The following is a 15,467-nucleotide window of genomic DNA, read 5'->3' on the forward strand; positions in this document are numbered from 1 at the left end:
GCATGCTTAATCCTCTCATTTTCTGAGCACCTTTTCAGCAGCGTAACTACAGACACAATGCATGAACACTGCTAACGAGAAACGAATTGCCAACTTACCTTTCAAGCAGCCAGGAGCACCGAGCCCTCCAAAACCTCCTGCGGACGAGTGGTCAGAGTTGTACCTTATTACTCACAGCGGGAGTTATATAACTGGCACCATTTCTGTAGGCAACGAGCATGCACCCGCTGCACTTGGACTCGCGGATAATGCGTGCTCCCCATCCCACGCAGATGCATCTTGTCCACGGCCAGTGGGGGCGAGGCGAGGTGGGCTCCGGGCCACCAGCAGAAGGCAACGCTCCCAGATCAAAGGAAGTTCAAAAGGTCCCTGACATTTATTAAGAGAGATCACTACTATGAAAGGAAGCGGTGCAATAGTGTAATGTTCCTTCGGCTGCTGAGAGCAGCTTGGCCTAGATTTTCCTGTACTGTTTTGATGTGACCATTCATGCAAACAAGAGTAAAACTTACTCTTTGCTTTTAATTAAGCACGGAACACTTGGAAAAAGAGATGTGCACAGCGGCCCTTTTCCTGCTGTCAACTGGGTCTTCGGGGCTGCCATCAGACTGAGGCACGCAGGAGGCAGCCCCATTGATCCAACTATTATTAGAGGCAGACGACGCGTTGGTAGGAGGAAGGACGAAAGCCGTGCTCTGTGCTAGGCATGGGAAAACAGATTGTTTGACCAAAGGCTCATTTGATGTTTTAGCACAGGGGAAAAAAAAAAAAGAAACGTCCGAGAGCAGAGAAGCACACGGCATTTTAATCTGGAGAAAAAAGGCAGTGAATGAGATTACTGCCCTGGCTCTGTGCCCACAGACAAAACCCCAGAGGCACCCCAGTCTTTTGGGGGGGGGTCCCATGTTCAAGTCTCATTTTAAAGAACCCCCTCCCACGGCTTTTTGTCGTTGCATCCATCCTTGCATCCACAGACTGCGGGCAGGTGCAGCACGGCGTCCGCTGACAGCGAGGGGCTGCAGCTTTGGCGCAGGCAGCTAACTCTTACGTAAGCCATAATCCTCTCATGGACTCCTTCTTCAGAGGCCGTAAGACCCATGCCACGGGCGCCTGCTGGCATCCCACGGCCTTTAACTGTTTGGAAAATGATGAGACTGTGGCTGCAAGGCAGCCCCCCATCGCTGGGGCTGTGCTTGCTGCTGGGTTTTGGAGCGCGGGGCACCGCGGCACGCTGCCGTTCTGCTGCTGGGCAGGACTGCTGCTGCTGCCCTCTGTGCTGATGGAATGGTGGGGATTAATCCCCCGCAGAGTTCACCGAGGCTAACGATAATCAAGTTAAATTTACACGATATGATCACAGTTTAATTAGGTACTGTTATACAACCCCTATTAATTACACCACTAATACCCTTATGAAATGCAGACGGGGGGAGGGGGCTGTGGCCGTGGGGCTGGAGGGGGCTCTTCTGAGTTCAGGGAGGAGCTGCACCAAAAGGCTCCGAGCACATCTTTCCTTACCCGCTTGCCTTGCCAGAGTTTGAGATGAAACAAAAAGCTGAAAAGCTGTAATCTCACAAAATGTAAATCCGGAAGATTAAAGATCTCCTGCATGCTTCACAACCACCTTCAGTCCACCTCAAGAATCAAGAAGGCCATTTCAAATTCCCAAAAACCAGAACCACTGTCAGCTTGCTCTGCTCGGAGTCCTACGTGGCAGAGCTCAAGGTGACAGAAGTCATTCACTTCACACCGAGATATTAATTCAGCTGAAACCAAAGTTCCTCTTGGACACAGACTCCTGGATGAGCTTCCTACATCCACGTTCCCTCTCTGCTCAGCAGATCCCAGGAGAAGCTCTGGCACCGTGCCACCGCACTGCTGCCTATTCAATTAAAATCATAAGCGCTACAAAATGCATTTCTTTCTTCCTGAAGAAAGCAAGCTCCCTCAGTATCCCACCTTTGCACAAAACGCAAGCAAAAGAAGCACTGTGCTCTGATCATTAGTGACAGGGAGAGAGGGAACAGCCTCGAGTTGCAAGGGGAGGCTCAGGGTGGATGTTAGGAAAAAGTTCTCCAAAGTGAGTGTTTGGGCACCGGAATGGGCTGCCCAGGGAGCTGTGGAGTCACTGTCCCTGGAAACGTTCAAGAAATATTTAGATGTTGTACTGAGGGACGTGGTTTAGTGGGAAATAATGGTGGTAGGGGGATGGTCGGATTGAATAATCTTAGAGGCCTTTTCCAACCCTGGTGATTCTATGATCCTTGTCTTGTACAGGGGCTGGTTACAGTCCTAGCTGGGAATAGGACATCTCACCCTCCCCACCCCGAAGTGATGCCTCTTGCATCCCCATACCCTTAAACTCAGGTACTCCAAAAGGAGACAGCAGGCTTCAGTCAAGCCCTTCAGCCCCTCATCCACTGCTGAGACATTTTTTGGTTCCTTGCTGCTGAGAACAGCAGCAGTGACACACTAACGGGAGCACAGCAACACTCCTGAAATTAGGTTTTGATTCAGAAAACAAAGCTGCTCAGCCCACTCTGCTCTTGCTAATGTACTGACCTCGTTTTGTCAAGTCTGTTTTTCTCCCCTTGTCTTTGATGCCATTGTGGAAGGCAAGTCATAAGATTTTCATGGAGGCATCGCCTCGAAGTTGGACTAGAACAAAGTCAGTCACAATACCATTTAAATGAATGGGGGTGCGATTCTGCTGTAGAGGATTATAATACTATTTTCAGTTTCAGTGCATTTATTTCTGCAGTTTATTAACCACTTACACCATGCTCAGACTACACTGTAATCCATTTATATTTTAATGTAACAAGTTACAAGGATTATCAGCTTGTAATAAATACGCTCATTCCCTACAGCGTTCCAACAGTCCTTCCACTCTGTAGAGATCTTAATGAGCAAACATGTACCAATAAATGAGGAAACTAATAGCATTTATGTGGAACACCAAACTGCAAAATAGGCGCTGCAGGAGGTGCTTTAGGGAACATGCATCCTCTTCATTATACCGTACTTTTAAATTACTTATAGCATAAGAGAGGGTTTGGAAATCATGGCAATTGGTTTACCTCGTGCTTACTTTTGGAATGATTTATAATGTTCAGTCCATGCACAGTCAGTAGACCACTGATGAAACTCACAGGAAAGCTGCTGATAGCTGCTAATGGGAATACACCTGGGAAAAATGACCTACTGCACACTTCAGTCTGGGCTTAAACAATGCTGAAGCATCCACAAAACTATGCTCCCTGAAGACTGCTCTCTCTGCAAGAGAAAGCAGAGATCTCTCCTGGCCTATCAGCCTGCTGTCACCTGCATCATTTATCCACATGCTGTCATCTTCAAAGGAGGCGAGAAAGAGCATCATCACAGTTCAACAGGTAATATTTAGTTATTCTATTCACAGAGTTACGTCACTCTTTTTCAGAAGTGTTTCACCTAAGGTTTTGGTGCCTGCTCTCCTCATGACTGAAATCCTAACTGAGGCTGAAAGCCAAGAACAATCACCCATGAGAGCATCCAGACACTGAACTTCAGCATACAGCCCAGCTTTCGTTGCTGACATGCTGGAATCCCTTCTTCCTCTCACGAGCTGCTCTGCCCAAAGTAATTGATGGACCCCATCAACCACTTGCACCTCTGCAGCTTTTTCTATGGAGAACTCCATTCACAGCAGGATGTCTGCTGCAGAGAGCTCAAGGAAAATAGAAGTGCTGCAAAGCCTCCAAAGATCTTTTAATGGGAATCTGCAGCCTGCCCGGCCTTAGCTGGAGGCATGCAGCAAGACACCTGCAGCTCTGGCCATTGGACAAGTCTCTGTCTCTCATTAACTAACACGCATTGGCAAAACACTCCAAAAGCATGAAGCACTGGAAAAAGGACTCACAAATGATTATAGGCTTCAGTGAATGCTAGAACCCCCGGGAGCAGAAGAGAATGCCTCAAAATGCAGTTTTGCTTTGGCAAGGAGTCTTTTTGTGAACTCAACATTCAAACAAGCTCCTTGGTGAAGTAAGCATAGGCTGCCTTATAATACAAACATAAAACTCCCATTTAACTTATTAGCTGGGGGAGGAATACAGACGAGGGCTGGATGATTCTGATGAGTCATTGTTTCTGTAAGATAAAAAGCAAGCTGGTCTCAAAAAATCAACTCATTTGCCTTCAGTGTGTATTGCATGCAGATAGAAGGGCATAAATAATAAAAAGATTAATAAAAACACTTCCACCGATTGCTCTAGAAAAAAGAAAAGGCATTTGGATTACAAACAAATGTTCTTTAAATACAGAAAAACAAACATTTCAAGTGGTACAGTGCTTTGTGAGAAGGAGAAGAGGGAGACAAACGCAGATTAGTCATGCCTGAACACAGATCCCCAAACCAAGTGCTCAGAGCTGAGACATGTACGTGCCCAAAGGCATACAAAAATCAGGTCTATATATGAGCTTAAGTCTTTCATCATTTACTCAGTTCCCTTTTTTCCTCCAGCCTCACACCAACCCTTCTTCCAGGAACCACCATATACATACTCTGCATCCTGACCTCAGAACTAGCAAAATTCTGTTGGCAAACAAGAGATGAAAAGCAAAGCAGGACAAAGCACAGACTGCAAAGAAAACATCAGACTACACAAAATCAGACGATAATGTTCCTGATGTTCACTGATTCGAGATCTGACCAGAAAAATCCCCACAATCACTACAGGTGGGTGGTGGCAAATGGCATATTGCTGGTGGAGCAGGAGGTCTGAAGTCTCAAGTTCCAGTCCCTCTCCATGCCCACTCCCCAGTATTAAACTTACCAAATGAATAGCGGCCTTACACTGGCTTCCCAGTACCAGGGATGCATGTGAGAATCAGCCACAGCTCTCACTACCTCCCATACCACAGCACTTCTGGCACAGACACCAAAACCTTCCTCACTGCATTTCAGACTTTCTTGATTTGGGAGCTGCCATGTCAGCTCTGCAAGAGCCAGGATCACGAACAAGGGGACTTCCCTTGCAAAGCAAAGCCTTGCCTGGCTGTCACAGGAGGCAAGGTGCCTGACTTCCACACAGCAATTCCTCCTACTGGTCCAGAGCCAACTGCTAGGTTTCAACTGAAAGGAAATTGTCTTGGCAAAATTCATGGAGACAGGACAAAAGCTGCATCTGCTTTACTAGTCAACCAGTACACATCATATATCTATTTACAGACATGATCTGCTGCACTGGTTTGTTGTCAGCTGCACTGGTTTGTTGTCAGCTGCACTATTGCACTGTTCTGCCTTTATCTGAATAAAACTGCAGCAAATTAGTTCTAGTGCCGTGCAGGATTTCCTCTTCACTTTCTGAGCAAAGCCCATAAAAAGTGCATAGAAGTGCTTCATCCTATCAATTTGCATCATGAACCTAGAGCAAGCTGATCAGAGGATAGAAGTTTGCAAGCTGCTCAGCTCTGCTTCCAAATTAATCCCTTGCATAAGCTTGATACAATGCAAGTGTGGCTTTTTAGCACGGGAAGGCTTCTTGAAGAACTGCATCACACTTCCCAAGTTCCTGCTACTTTAGGGCTGTTTGTTACCTCTCATAATGCCCAGATCAAATGGCTAATTAAGAATTCTTTATAAAATTGGAATCTTTTTATCCCTGGTATCACCATTTTATGCCTCAAACGCAAGAGCTGATAGCACTAGCGATCTGAAAACACACAGGCTGGGAAGCCCTGTCAAGCAGTACAGAACCCTGTGCTACCCTTGCAAAGCTGCACCTGATCTCAACTAGGGATCACAGCAGATGCTGGGGATAGAATACCTGTCAAGTGCTTCAGGTGGCAGCAAAAAGCTAGGGTGGGTAAAGAACTAAAAAAGAGAGAGGAACTTGCTGCTGCTTGCAAAAGAGTAATGGGTGGGCAATCAGTGCTGGTGAAATATCAAGGAACTGGCTTAGCATGGAGCAGATCAGTCAGTTGCTATTGTGATGAGAGGTGGTATGGTGATTTTATTTCAAACATAAAAACGGAGTACAGATCCAGTTTGCAGTTCATAAAACCAGGGGCTGTGAAACAGCTGTTACTCAAGATTACTTCTAACAATATTTTCGGAACCATTAAATAGGAAAGCACTGACAGAGCACGCCACCTGATAGGCACGCAGCTAGCCCTGGGCATGCTGCAGAACCTGGCATCTCAGCCACGGCCATTCTGCATTTAAACACACATGCCATCTTAAAGGGCACTGAAGTCCCAGCAGCTGACCACTGTACTCAGTCTTAACACGTAACTCACAAGCAGCATCCCACAGCACTGTAATTCATCCCTCCTAACAAAGAAATTCAAGGTGCATCCCACCATCTCAGAAATTCACACTCCAGCTCTTCAAATGTGAAAATCACTGCAGGGGCCCAACTACATAGCATCTCCTTCCAACAACGGAGCCTCCCCTTTGCAGGGAAATATCAAGCACTGTTTCCTGTGAACATTTAACAAGAAGCTTTTGTCTCCCATAGAGCAGACCAGATCTAATGAAGCATTAGAGGCAGTTGGACTGCGTTTAAGAAATATTTACACTCCGAGGGCTTGACCCAGCCCTAAGAGATGAGTCAGAGCTAGTAACAATGCTCGTTGTGTAACAGAAAGCTGAACAAACGTGCCCCACATTTGCACAAAAGGAGATGCAAAGCTGTCAACCTACAAATAACTTCAATTCAAAGTTAAAACCAGAACCAGCTTTGTATTGCTATGATTTACATTCAATATTTCAGATCAGTGATTCTGCATAATCCCCCAGAGAACAATGGGATAAACACTTCTAACAAGAACCTATGGTGCCTACGTCCTCATGCAGCAAGCTGTGCCAGCACATCCCAGCCCTCACTCTGCCCCATCACTCACTGGCTTTCACAGGACCTTTCCTTCCCTTGTGCTACCTCAATTTCCATCACACCCACACTGCGTTCCTTCACAATTACACACACACAGCTTAGTGCCCCTCTATTTAGAGGCCCCGTCCTTTACTCACCTGAACCATTACCACAACACTCCTGTCTGTAGGCTCTGAGTACAATCCATCCAATAGTGTGGGCCATCAAAAGCCTAAGCATACTTCAACTGCAACCACTCTGCAGCTCTTCAAAAACCATCACAATTGCAGTAACAAATGTTTTTCTGCTCACCCCTAAGTGAGAAGATAAATTGCCAGCAAGCACAACTGCCCCCCATGGGAATCCGAGAGAAAAGCCTGCCATCTAGTTTGTCATGCTGCTAATGCAGTGTGACACAACCAGATTTTTTACATCTGCATCAGTTTGATGGCATCCAAAAAACATCACTGTGCAGATTACACAGGAGGTGGTTTAATCAGTGTATTACTGTGCCCTCAATTATACAGAAAAACAAAGTAAGTAGTATTTTGTTTTCTTTCTATATACTGTAAAGACTGCTTGAAGTGTGTGTTAACAAGCAATTCCTGCTAACAATACGATCACCAGCATCACCACCTTCTTAGTCAGCAGTTTATGGATGAATTAGACCAGGCACCGTTAACCACAAACTAAAGTCAGCCACCAGCACGCTGTATGGGCTGGGTATCCCAGTGTTCTGCAGACACAAAAAACAGGCAGGTGAAAAGAAGAAAATGAAACTAATTTTGAGAAGCTACAATTCCACAGTTCTCAATCCCATCCCACCCCCCTCCATTATCTGTATTTATAATCTTAGGAAACGTTCCATTACATTTCTGGTACAATCTGAGTTTCAAAATATTCACTTACAATCACTTGATTTAGCTAGACCAGCTAACTGCAAACCCACACAAACACACGATGATCCACTATTAAGAAAATGTTCAACTACTGAAAGCCTTGTACAGGCCACATCTCCCGATTTGGTCTTTTTAACAACAGCTGTTTCAAATCCATTCTCAGTAACAGAATGAACAAACTCACAGTACCACTTTGAAAGTACTACATCATTAAAAGTTTTATATTGCTCTTTTATAGAAAATAAAAGCAATGCAACAGAATATGGAAACTGATCACAGTTGTGGAGTCATCAGTACTTAAACAGAACAATCACAATGGTCGTTACACAGCAAAAATGTGACTCACTCATTAGCCTAGGCACTAACGAGGACATGAGGAGATATAAACAATAAGAAAACTGCAGTCAAACTCACAAAATATAGTAACTCTTGGCATTGTCAAGGCACAGTGTGACTCCCAGCAGAATATCTATTCCATGCAGACTGTACATTCTACGACTGGCTTCTGCTCTTTGAGCTCCTGTCGTGGTGTAATCCCACCACCTGTCTGCTCTCATTGCACCACTAACCTGAGTTGTTTCAGCTTCCAAGCACAGGCAAGGCAAAACCCAGGAGAATCTGATGGTTACCGTCCAGAAGCTCACAAGCTGTCTCTTTTCTCAGAGAGAACGCTGTAGTCAAAGCGTTATCTTCAGAGAGAGATCTTCAGAGAGAGAGGAGACCAGGGACCCAACATGCCCTCATACAGACTACGTTTGTATTTGAGCGCTATGAGATGTTGGTGTTTCTCACCCAAAATCCGCTCTCTGCTTTGCTGGCAGCACCCTAACATTTCAAAAACACAGTGTGGAAGTGATTTCCATTAGCCTTACTCTCCTGTGTAGGTTTCATTGCTAATGTTTCAACTATGTCTCAGCACGTGGTGTGTATGTTTGTGCACACAGACTGAGGAACACATTCCTCCAGCTACTGGGCACGGACATCTGATTTGTTTTCCTTTCTGGGTACATTTTACAAAAGACAAGTGTAGCAACAAAATCATTCCAAGTCCTGTATTAAGTAAAACACATCCAGAAATACTCAACCAATACAATAAAACAGAAAGCTCAAATTAACAAAAGACCTCAAGTACAGTAACTTAAAAGCAAACGGCTTTAGTTGAGTTCTGTGCACTACTGGAACATAGGAGAGGTTTTTTCCACAGACTAAATAGATTGCTAACATCAGCACAACACAGAAATGAAACTTAGGCTGTTATTCTACAACACAAAAGTATCACCATGGTTTTACTACGGAAAGTGTCCAGACACAACCAAGGAAGAAAAAGAGCTCAGCATATTGTGTCATCTCACAGGTTACAAGTTCATACACACGAAGAGAAGCAGTTTCCATAATGCGATCATTCTTGTGTTCTGCTTCATAAAGGACAACATTTGCAGATGGCTACAGCTTGTTTTCTCTCCTGCATCTCACTTGTTCCTCCACTGCTCATTAGTGTGGGTGATAGCTGTCACTGTTGTAGTTCACCACAGGCAATGCAGTTGCTTCCTTCAGCAATTATCAAGTACATACACAGAAGTAAGGACATAAAAAAAACATACTGTGCCACTACGCCATTTCTTTTTGCTTCATCAGCATGTAACTGCAGAATGGAACGATAAGCCTGCACTAGGAAGACAAATGCTCTCAAAACAACAGAAAAGGAAATTAGAGATTAAATTTTACACCATAATCAAAAATTACAACTGAAGAAGAGGAAAGGTGGGTATTTTGCTCCAGGAAGACGCCCCATGATCTTCTAAGTAACAAGAACTAATGTTTAAATTAGTTCTGAACTCAGAAATACATTTCCCCTCAAATTCCTCAAGGAGTAATTTTACTTCTTAGGAGACAAAGCCTGTCTAGTGTTTTGAACTCAAACCGTAACTGCAGGAAAAGGTCACTAAACAAGGTTTACCTTGTGTTACTCCTAAAACAACCTATTCATTTGACATGAGCAACTGAGAACTGAGATGTCCTGAAAAATGAATTCCTGAAGTCAGAAAGCAGTGTTTGGTTTTAACAGGAAGGTCAAAATACTTTCCGCTCCTGAATGAGACTTTCAGAGTGCATCTACAGCTTTTTCTGACAGCTTCCAGTTGCTACAAAAACAAAGCTTCTGCCCAGCACATCGCTGTAAAGAGCTGCCAGTTTGGTCAATGCCTTTATTCTGCTTCTTACAATAAAGTAAACTATACTTGTACTATTAACCTGATGAATTAGCATAAGAGAATGCACATCTGACTAATCAGAGAAAATAAATCTTATCATCTCCATTTTGTTTGGACAGCGATTAAAGTGTAGTGCTTTTTATATAGCAATTTAGTTAATTTACAAACATAATGCTTGCTTCAGGCCAATGTTATTTTCAGAGCAGGCCAGAAAAATACTAAGATTTGCAAAAATAGCCATGTGATTATTTCAAGTATTTCATTTTGATGAATGAATACCTCCTCAACTCAACCTAGTAGAAACTGATTACACTCACATACAGATTCCACCAGCATTACATGAAATACTGCTACACATCCAAGACAAGCAAAGGTCTTATTGTAGCTGATCAGGGTTGAGATACCAGCTTCATCTTTGCACACATCTATTACACATTTTGAAGAACGCTTTTCATTTGCAGAAATGTTATTTACAGTCCGTAGGTATCAGATGCTGATGGCTTTCATTTCAGTCCTGTTTGCCTTCCCGCCACTGTCGAGTGCCTTCACTCCACGCCACATATACAAACATTGCAAGTACCACGTGAACTGTGACTACAGCAACTATGGCAGCATAAAAATAGCTGTCTCTGTTGGACATTCCTAAGGTACCTGAGAAAATAAAAGAAGGAAAGAATATTAGTTATACGTGCTGAAACAGAAGATTGCCTTTTATTCCCCCCCCCCAAAAGAGCCAAGTTCAATGTACTGCTGTATCTGAAGACAGAGCTCAAAAAGATATGTAGAAAGAAGGCACTACAATAATTACAGGCCTTGAAAGCATTTCTGGAATACAGCAACACTGCAAAATATGTAAGATTAAACACCCTGCTTCTAAAGTCCACAATTCAGAGTTCTACAACATCCACATTTTCTTTCTTATCCTCCAGCACCAAATAAACCTCAGCATCCTTTTTTCCAAAGCATAGACCTCTGCAGGGCAAGAAAACAGAGGGAGAAAATAGTTACAGCTTATTTGCCACTGTAAAAGGCAAAATCAGTGGGAAAATAATTCCATCTTCTTAAATTAGATTGTTAAACAACTCCTCACCACTTAAGATGGTACTTCTCACCAGAAACAAGCCTTCAAACACCAGAAGACAAAATACATCTCCTCATCAAGAAATAACAAAAAAGACAAGTGCACACACACCAGTAACACACCCATCCAAATAAGCCCAATCCCATCCACACTGACAATTTTGTCATTAACTGACACAGCAAAGTTAAGGCTTCCTTTACAACATCTTAGGTAAAAAGAACAACAACAACTCAACACACTACAAACAAATTTGAAAATAATTTAGCAAATGTCTCAGCCTTGAGAACTACCTATAGCAGTAAGCACAAAAGGAGAAGCATCCTGAAAGGCCTTTCAACTTGGTTATAAAATAACAAACTGTTCTTAAAAGCAGCTGACATCAACTAAGAGTTGATGCTTGTAAGTGCAGGTATTTTTTTTCTGTGTTTTAAATCATATCATTACATAACATTATTCTGTCTTGAATGCACACTTAATTGGCTAGAGCTGCAGGAAGCCCATCCCTGATAATCCCAATAGAGCTCTGAGGAAGCATGGTGTTAAGATACTCCTTAGGTAAAGGGAATACTGCACCTGTGTACAATATAAACCACTGTATGACAACAGTGAATGTTAAATTGCAGACCACAATTCAGGGAAGGATGCACAAAACACACAAGTTAGACATTACAGAGCTTTTAGTTTGCATAAATAAACTAACATTCGGAAGAGGAAAGAAAAGTTTTACTGTTTTGTAATAGTAATGCTAATTGCTAATTACCTTCAAATATATAAGCCTTTGATGAAAAGTACAGCCCAACAGGTAATGTGATCATTAGAGCTGTGAAGAATAGAAGTGTTCTTAGAGTTGATGTTAATGAACCCTCATTTCTGAAATAAATAAGAAAAGTTACAGACAGAAGGAAGTCACAATATGCATGCCTGACACAGGACAAGAACTTGTCTTGAACAGGAGAAGCAATCCAATTACTTTTCAAGAACTGAGAGCACTGGAAGTGACAAAGAATGAGTATGCATTTGCTAATTGCAACAGAAAAACCACACTACTCAAAAAGATGCAGTGATGGTGGTTAAAATTCACTGACAAGGTGAACAACAGCGTTAGGTCTTTCTGTTACTGTTTTGCCAGTATTAACAAGACAGAAGCATTATATTCATGCTATTAAATATCTGGTTGTAGATACATATGTATATGAAATGCCTGACTATTCTGCACAAAAACTTGCGAAGTTCCCTATTTTCATTGGTAAAAAATAACTACAGTTCTAATAGAAAATGAGAAGTACTGTGGGCTATGACACAGAGGGAAGAACATGGAATGAGTTAACAGTTTGCTGTCAGAAATGAAGTTCTGGTACTAGGTATCATCCCTCTGTTTAGAATAACTTCCCCATTTCCATTAAGGACCTTGGAGTAACTAACAGTAATCAGAACACGGAGCTAACACACTAAAGCATTAACAGCTTTTTTTTTTCTTGCCTTCCCAGACCTAAATTCAAAAGACCTTGAAAAGGAGAATCAGGAGGGACTGTGCAGGTGTACTTCACCTGCTAGAACAGGTTTTGTATTTATAAAACAACACTTGCTTCTTTGTGTGTGTGCTTATTCCAGTTTTTGACCACTCCGCTTCACTGGCTTGATTATTCCACACAGCAGTGAATATGTAAGCCAAATAATACCTTCTGGCTTCCACAGATCACCATGGACAATGACACATGTCCTTCAGACTTTGATGCAGAAATATCTATCAAAGCCAACTGAAGTCAGAGACATACAATTCTTATACGGCCTGGACACCCACAAATGTTCCAAGAAGTTTTATCCAGACATTTGGGGTAAATATACTGCTTGAAATCACCTTTTACCCTCTATGTTTCTTGGAAAAAGTGGGAATAAAAGTCAAGCAGGCCCTCATTCTTTGAGAATTGTAAAAAAAAAAAAAAAAAGAAAAAAAAAACCAACAACAAAAAAAACCCAGCCAGGCAGCTTTTTCACTGAAGCCAGCAGCACTTGTGCTCATTAAGGCCACATTATAGTGACATACATTCAAGCAGCTTGTTTAGCTCATAGAAGAGACGTTCAGAATCTTTTCTTTTACTACAGCTTGCTCTATGTTTTTTCTCGGTGAAAAGCATAAACACACTGAAACTTCCCCGTGCCTTCCCAATGGAAATGAGAACGTACTCTCTATTTAGGCTCCCTGCTTAGCTCCTAATTGCGGATGCACGACAGTACGACCTGCAGCTTACTCCCCACGTTAAGACCGTGGCACCCACAAACACACTTATTACAGTGCCGCACAGTCACTGCTCCCTATGCACGAGAAGTAAACGTTTGCCCGTACCACGGAGCTCCTCGCCGCAGCCCCACGTCCCTGTCCGAGGCCCGGGGTCTGCCAGCAGCACGCAGCACAGCCCCGCTGAGCCCGGGGCCTCCCACACCCGGCTCCCGCCTCGGAAGGCGGCCACAACCCAGGGGAACCGACCCAGGAAACGTCTACATCCCCCTCCCGGATCAGCCTGCGGCCCGCTCGCAGCCTCCTCCCCCACCACCCCGCCGGGGCCCGGTCCCGTCTCGGGTCTTACTGCCGAATCTCGGGCGCGAAGGCCGCGTTCAACGCCGCTTTGTCGTACCGCTCCATCACCGCCGCTCAGCGCCCCGCGCTACCGCCGCTTCCGGTCACCTGACCACACGGCCGCCGCTTCCGGTCACCTGACCGCGCGCCGTCTGATTGCCGGAGGGACGTGCGCATGCGCAGAGCGGGCGTGTCGCGCCGCCGTCTTCCTGGCAGCCGCGGGCTCGGGGTGGGAAGCGTGGCCATCGTTAATGTCACGGGTTGGGGGCTGCGTTCACCTCCTGGCTCTAAAGTAGCTCAGAATCTTTTTGAAAGGGCCTCGCTTTTGAAAGGGGTGTTGTGGAATCTCCTTCTCTGGAGATATTCAGGACCCACGTGGACGCCTACCTGTGCGACCTGGTGTAGGGAACTGCTTTGGCAGGGGGTTGGACTCGAGGATCTCTTGAGGTCCCTTCCAACCCCCACGATTCTATGATTCTAAGATGGCCTCATGCACAACAGCAAGAAGACCTGTGTCCCTTGTGTTGCTTTCTTAATGTGCAGCCAAGCCAGATGCAGATGCTGTGTGTCACCACTTCCACATGTGGCTCTGCTTTTGTTTTCGTGCACAGAGCTGCTCCTCATCTCGAGGCCTGGCACAGCAGCTTCAGCCAGGCCCCTTGCCCCTCCACACTGCTCAGCAGTGTTTCAGCAAACCTCAGCTCAAATGTGGGAGTAGGATGTGCTTATAGATGTCTTAACAAACAAAAATCATTTGGCAAAAACATCCACGCGTAGAATCATTGAGTTTTAGAATGGCCTGGATTGAAAAGGACCTCAAAGATCATCGAGTTTCAACCCCTTGCCACAGGAAAGATTGCCAACTGCTACACCAGGCTGCCCAGAGCCACATCCAGCTTTGCCTTGAGTGCCTTCAGGGACTCCACAACCTCTCTATTCAACCTTTCATTTCTTTTCTTTTCATTTCTTTTCTTTTCTGAAAGAGTGGTCAGGCACTGGAATGGCCTGCCTAGGGAGGTGGTTGAGGCACCATCCCTAGCGCTGTTCAAGAAGCGTTTAGATGAGGTGCTAAAGGACTTAATTTAGTAGTTGGGTAGAGATAGTGATAGGAGGATGGTTGGACTAGATGATCTTATAGGTCCTTTCCAACCTTATGAACTTATGGACTTATGAACTTATGAACCTGTTCCAGTGCATTACCACCCTGAGTGAAAAACTTCATCCTAACATCTAACCTAAATCTTACCCCTTGTCCTATCACTATCAACCTGTGTAAAGTCGTTCTTCCCTTCAAGTACTGGAAGACCACAATGGAGTCTCCCTGGAGCTTTCTCTTCTTCAAGCTAAGCAAGCCCAGTTCATAGTTAAGATTTGTCAGACAACTGAATAATTTGAATGCAAGTGCTGCGAGCATTTAATATATGTGCTGTTCTTTCCACTTCAGCTTTGACTTTCCTCTTTGTTTCCCAGGAACAGCAGTGACATGAGATAATTCAGCAACAAAACAAGGAAACATAAAAGTAGAATGCTCTCACATACACTTACCACAGAGATGCTATCAGTCGTGGAAGGGCAGCAAACAACTCAAGGCCTACCTAACAGCCCAAGTCATTTATTTTTAATACAGAGTTACCTCATATATCAGCTCATCTACCAGACTAAAAATAATTTTGCTGAATAATTTCCTTCATGCTTAACTACTTCTCTTTCTTGAGTGCTTAAGGGAAATAATGGCACTATTCAAAAAACCTCACAACCCTGAAAAAAAAAAAATAGCTTTTTGGTTACACTTTTTTTTTCTTTCGGTTCTTTTGAAAGAACTTACAAGGTCCTGCCTGAGCTCTTCAG

The 15,467-nt window shown here is 44.0% G+C and overlaps 1 protein-coding gene across 1 annotated transcript; it reads right to left on the bottom strand.

Moving 5' to 3' along the window:
- Positions 1-10,223: 10,223 nt before the first annotated feature.
- VMA21 (vacuolar ATPase assembly factor VMA21) lies at positions 10,224-13,711 on the bottom strand. Its single transcript, XM_065729686.1, has 3 exons — positions 13,630-13,711; positions 11,805-11,914; positions 10,224-10,614 (listed from the first exon to the last, which is right to left on the bottom strand). Exons 1-3 carry the CDS (start codon positions 13,683-13,685, stop codon positions 10,472-10,474), a joined length of 309 nt encoding a protein of 102 aa, XP_065585758.1. The 5' UTR covers positions 13,686-13,711; the 3' UTR covers positions 10,224-10,471.
- Positions 13,712-15,467: the final 1,756 nt, after the last annotated feature.

This window comes from Cyrtonyx montezumae, unplaced genomic scaffold (assembly GCF_038088225.1).
Source record: "Cyrtonyx montezumae isolate F1298 unplaced genomic scaffold, pur_monq_1.0 scaffold_11, whole genome shotgun sequence".
NCBI classification, from domain to species: domain Eukaryota; kingdom Metazoa; phylum Chordata; class Aves; order Galliformes; family Odontophoridae; genus Cyrtonyx; species Cyrtonyx montezumae.

Excerpts from the sequence above, each read along its gene's own strand:
- VMA21 (XM_065729686.1), bottom strand. The coding sequence starts at position 13,685 with ATGGAGCGGTACGACAAAGCGGCGTTGAACGCGGCCTTCGCGCCCGAG. Across the intron at positions 11,915-13,629 it reads TTCGCGCCCGAGATTCGGCA|AAATGAGGGTTCATTAACAT; the intron begins GTAAGACCCGAG and ends TATTTATTTCAG. Across the intron at positions 10,615-11,804 it reads AAAGGCTTATATATTTGAAG|GTACCTTAGGAATGTCCAAC; the intron begins GTAATTAGCAAT and ends TTATTTTCTCAG.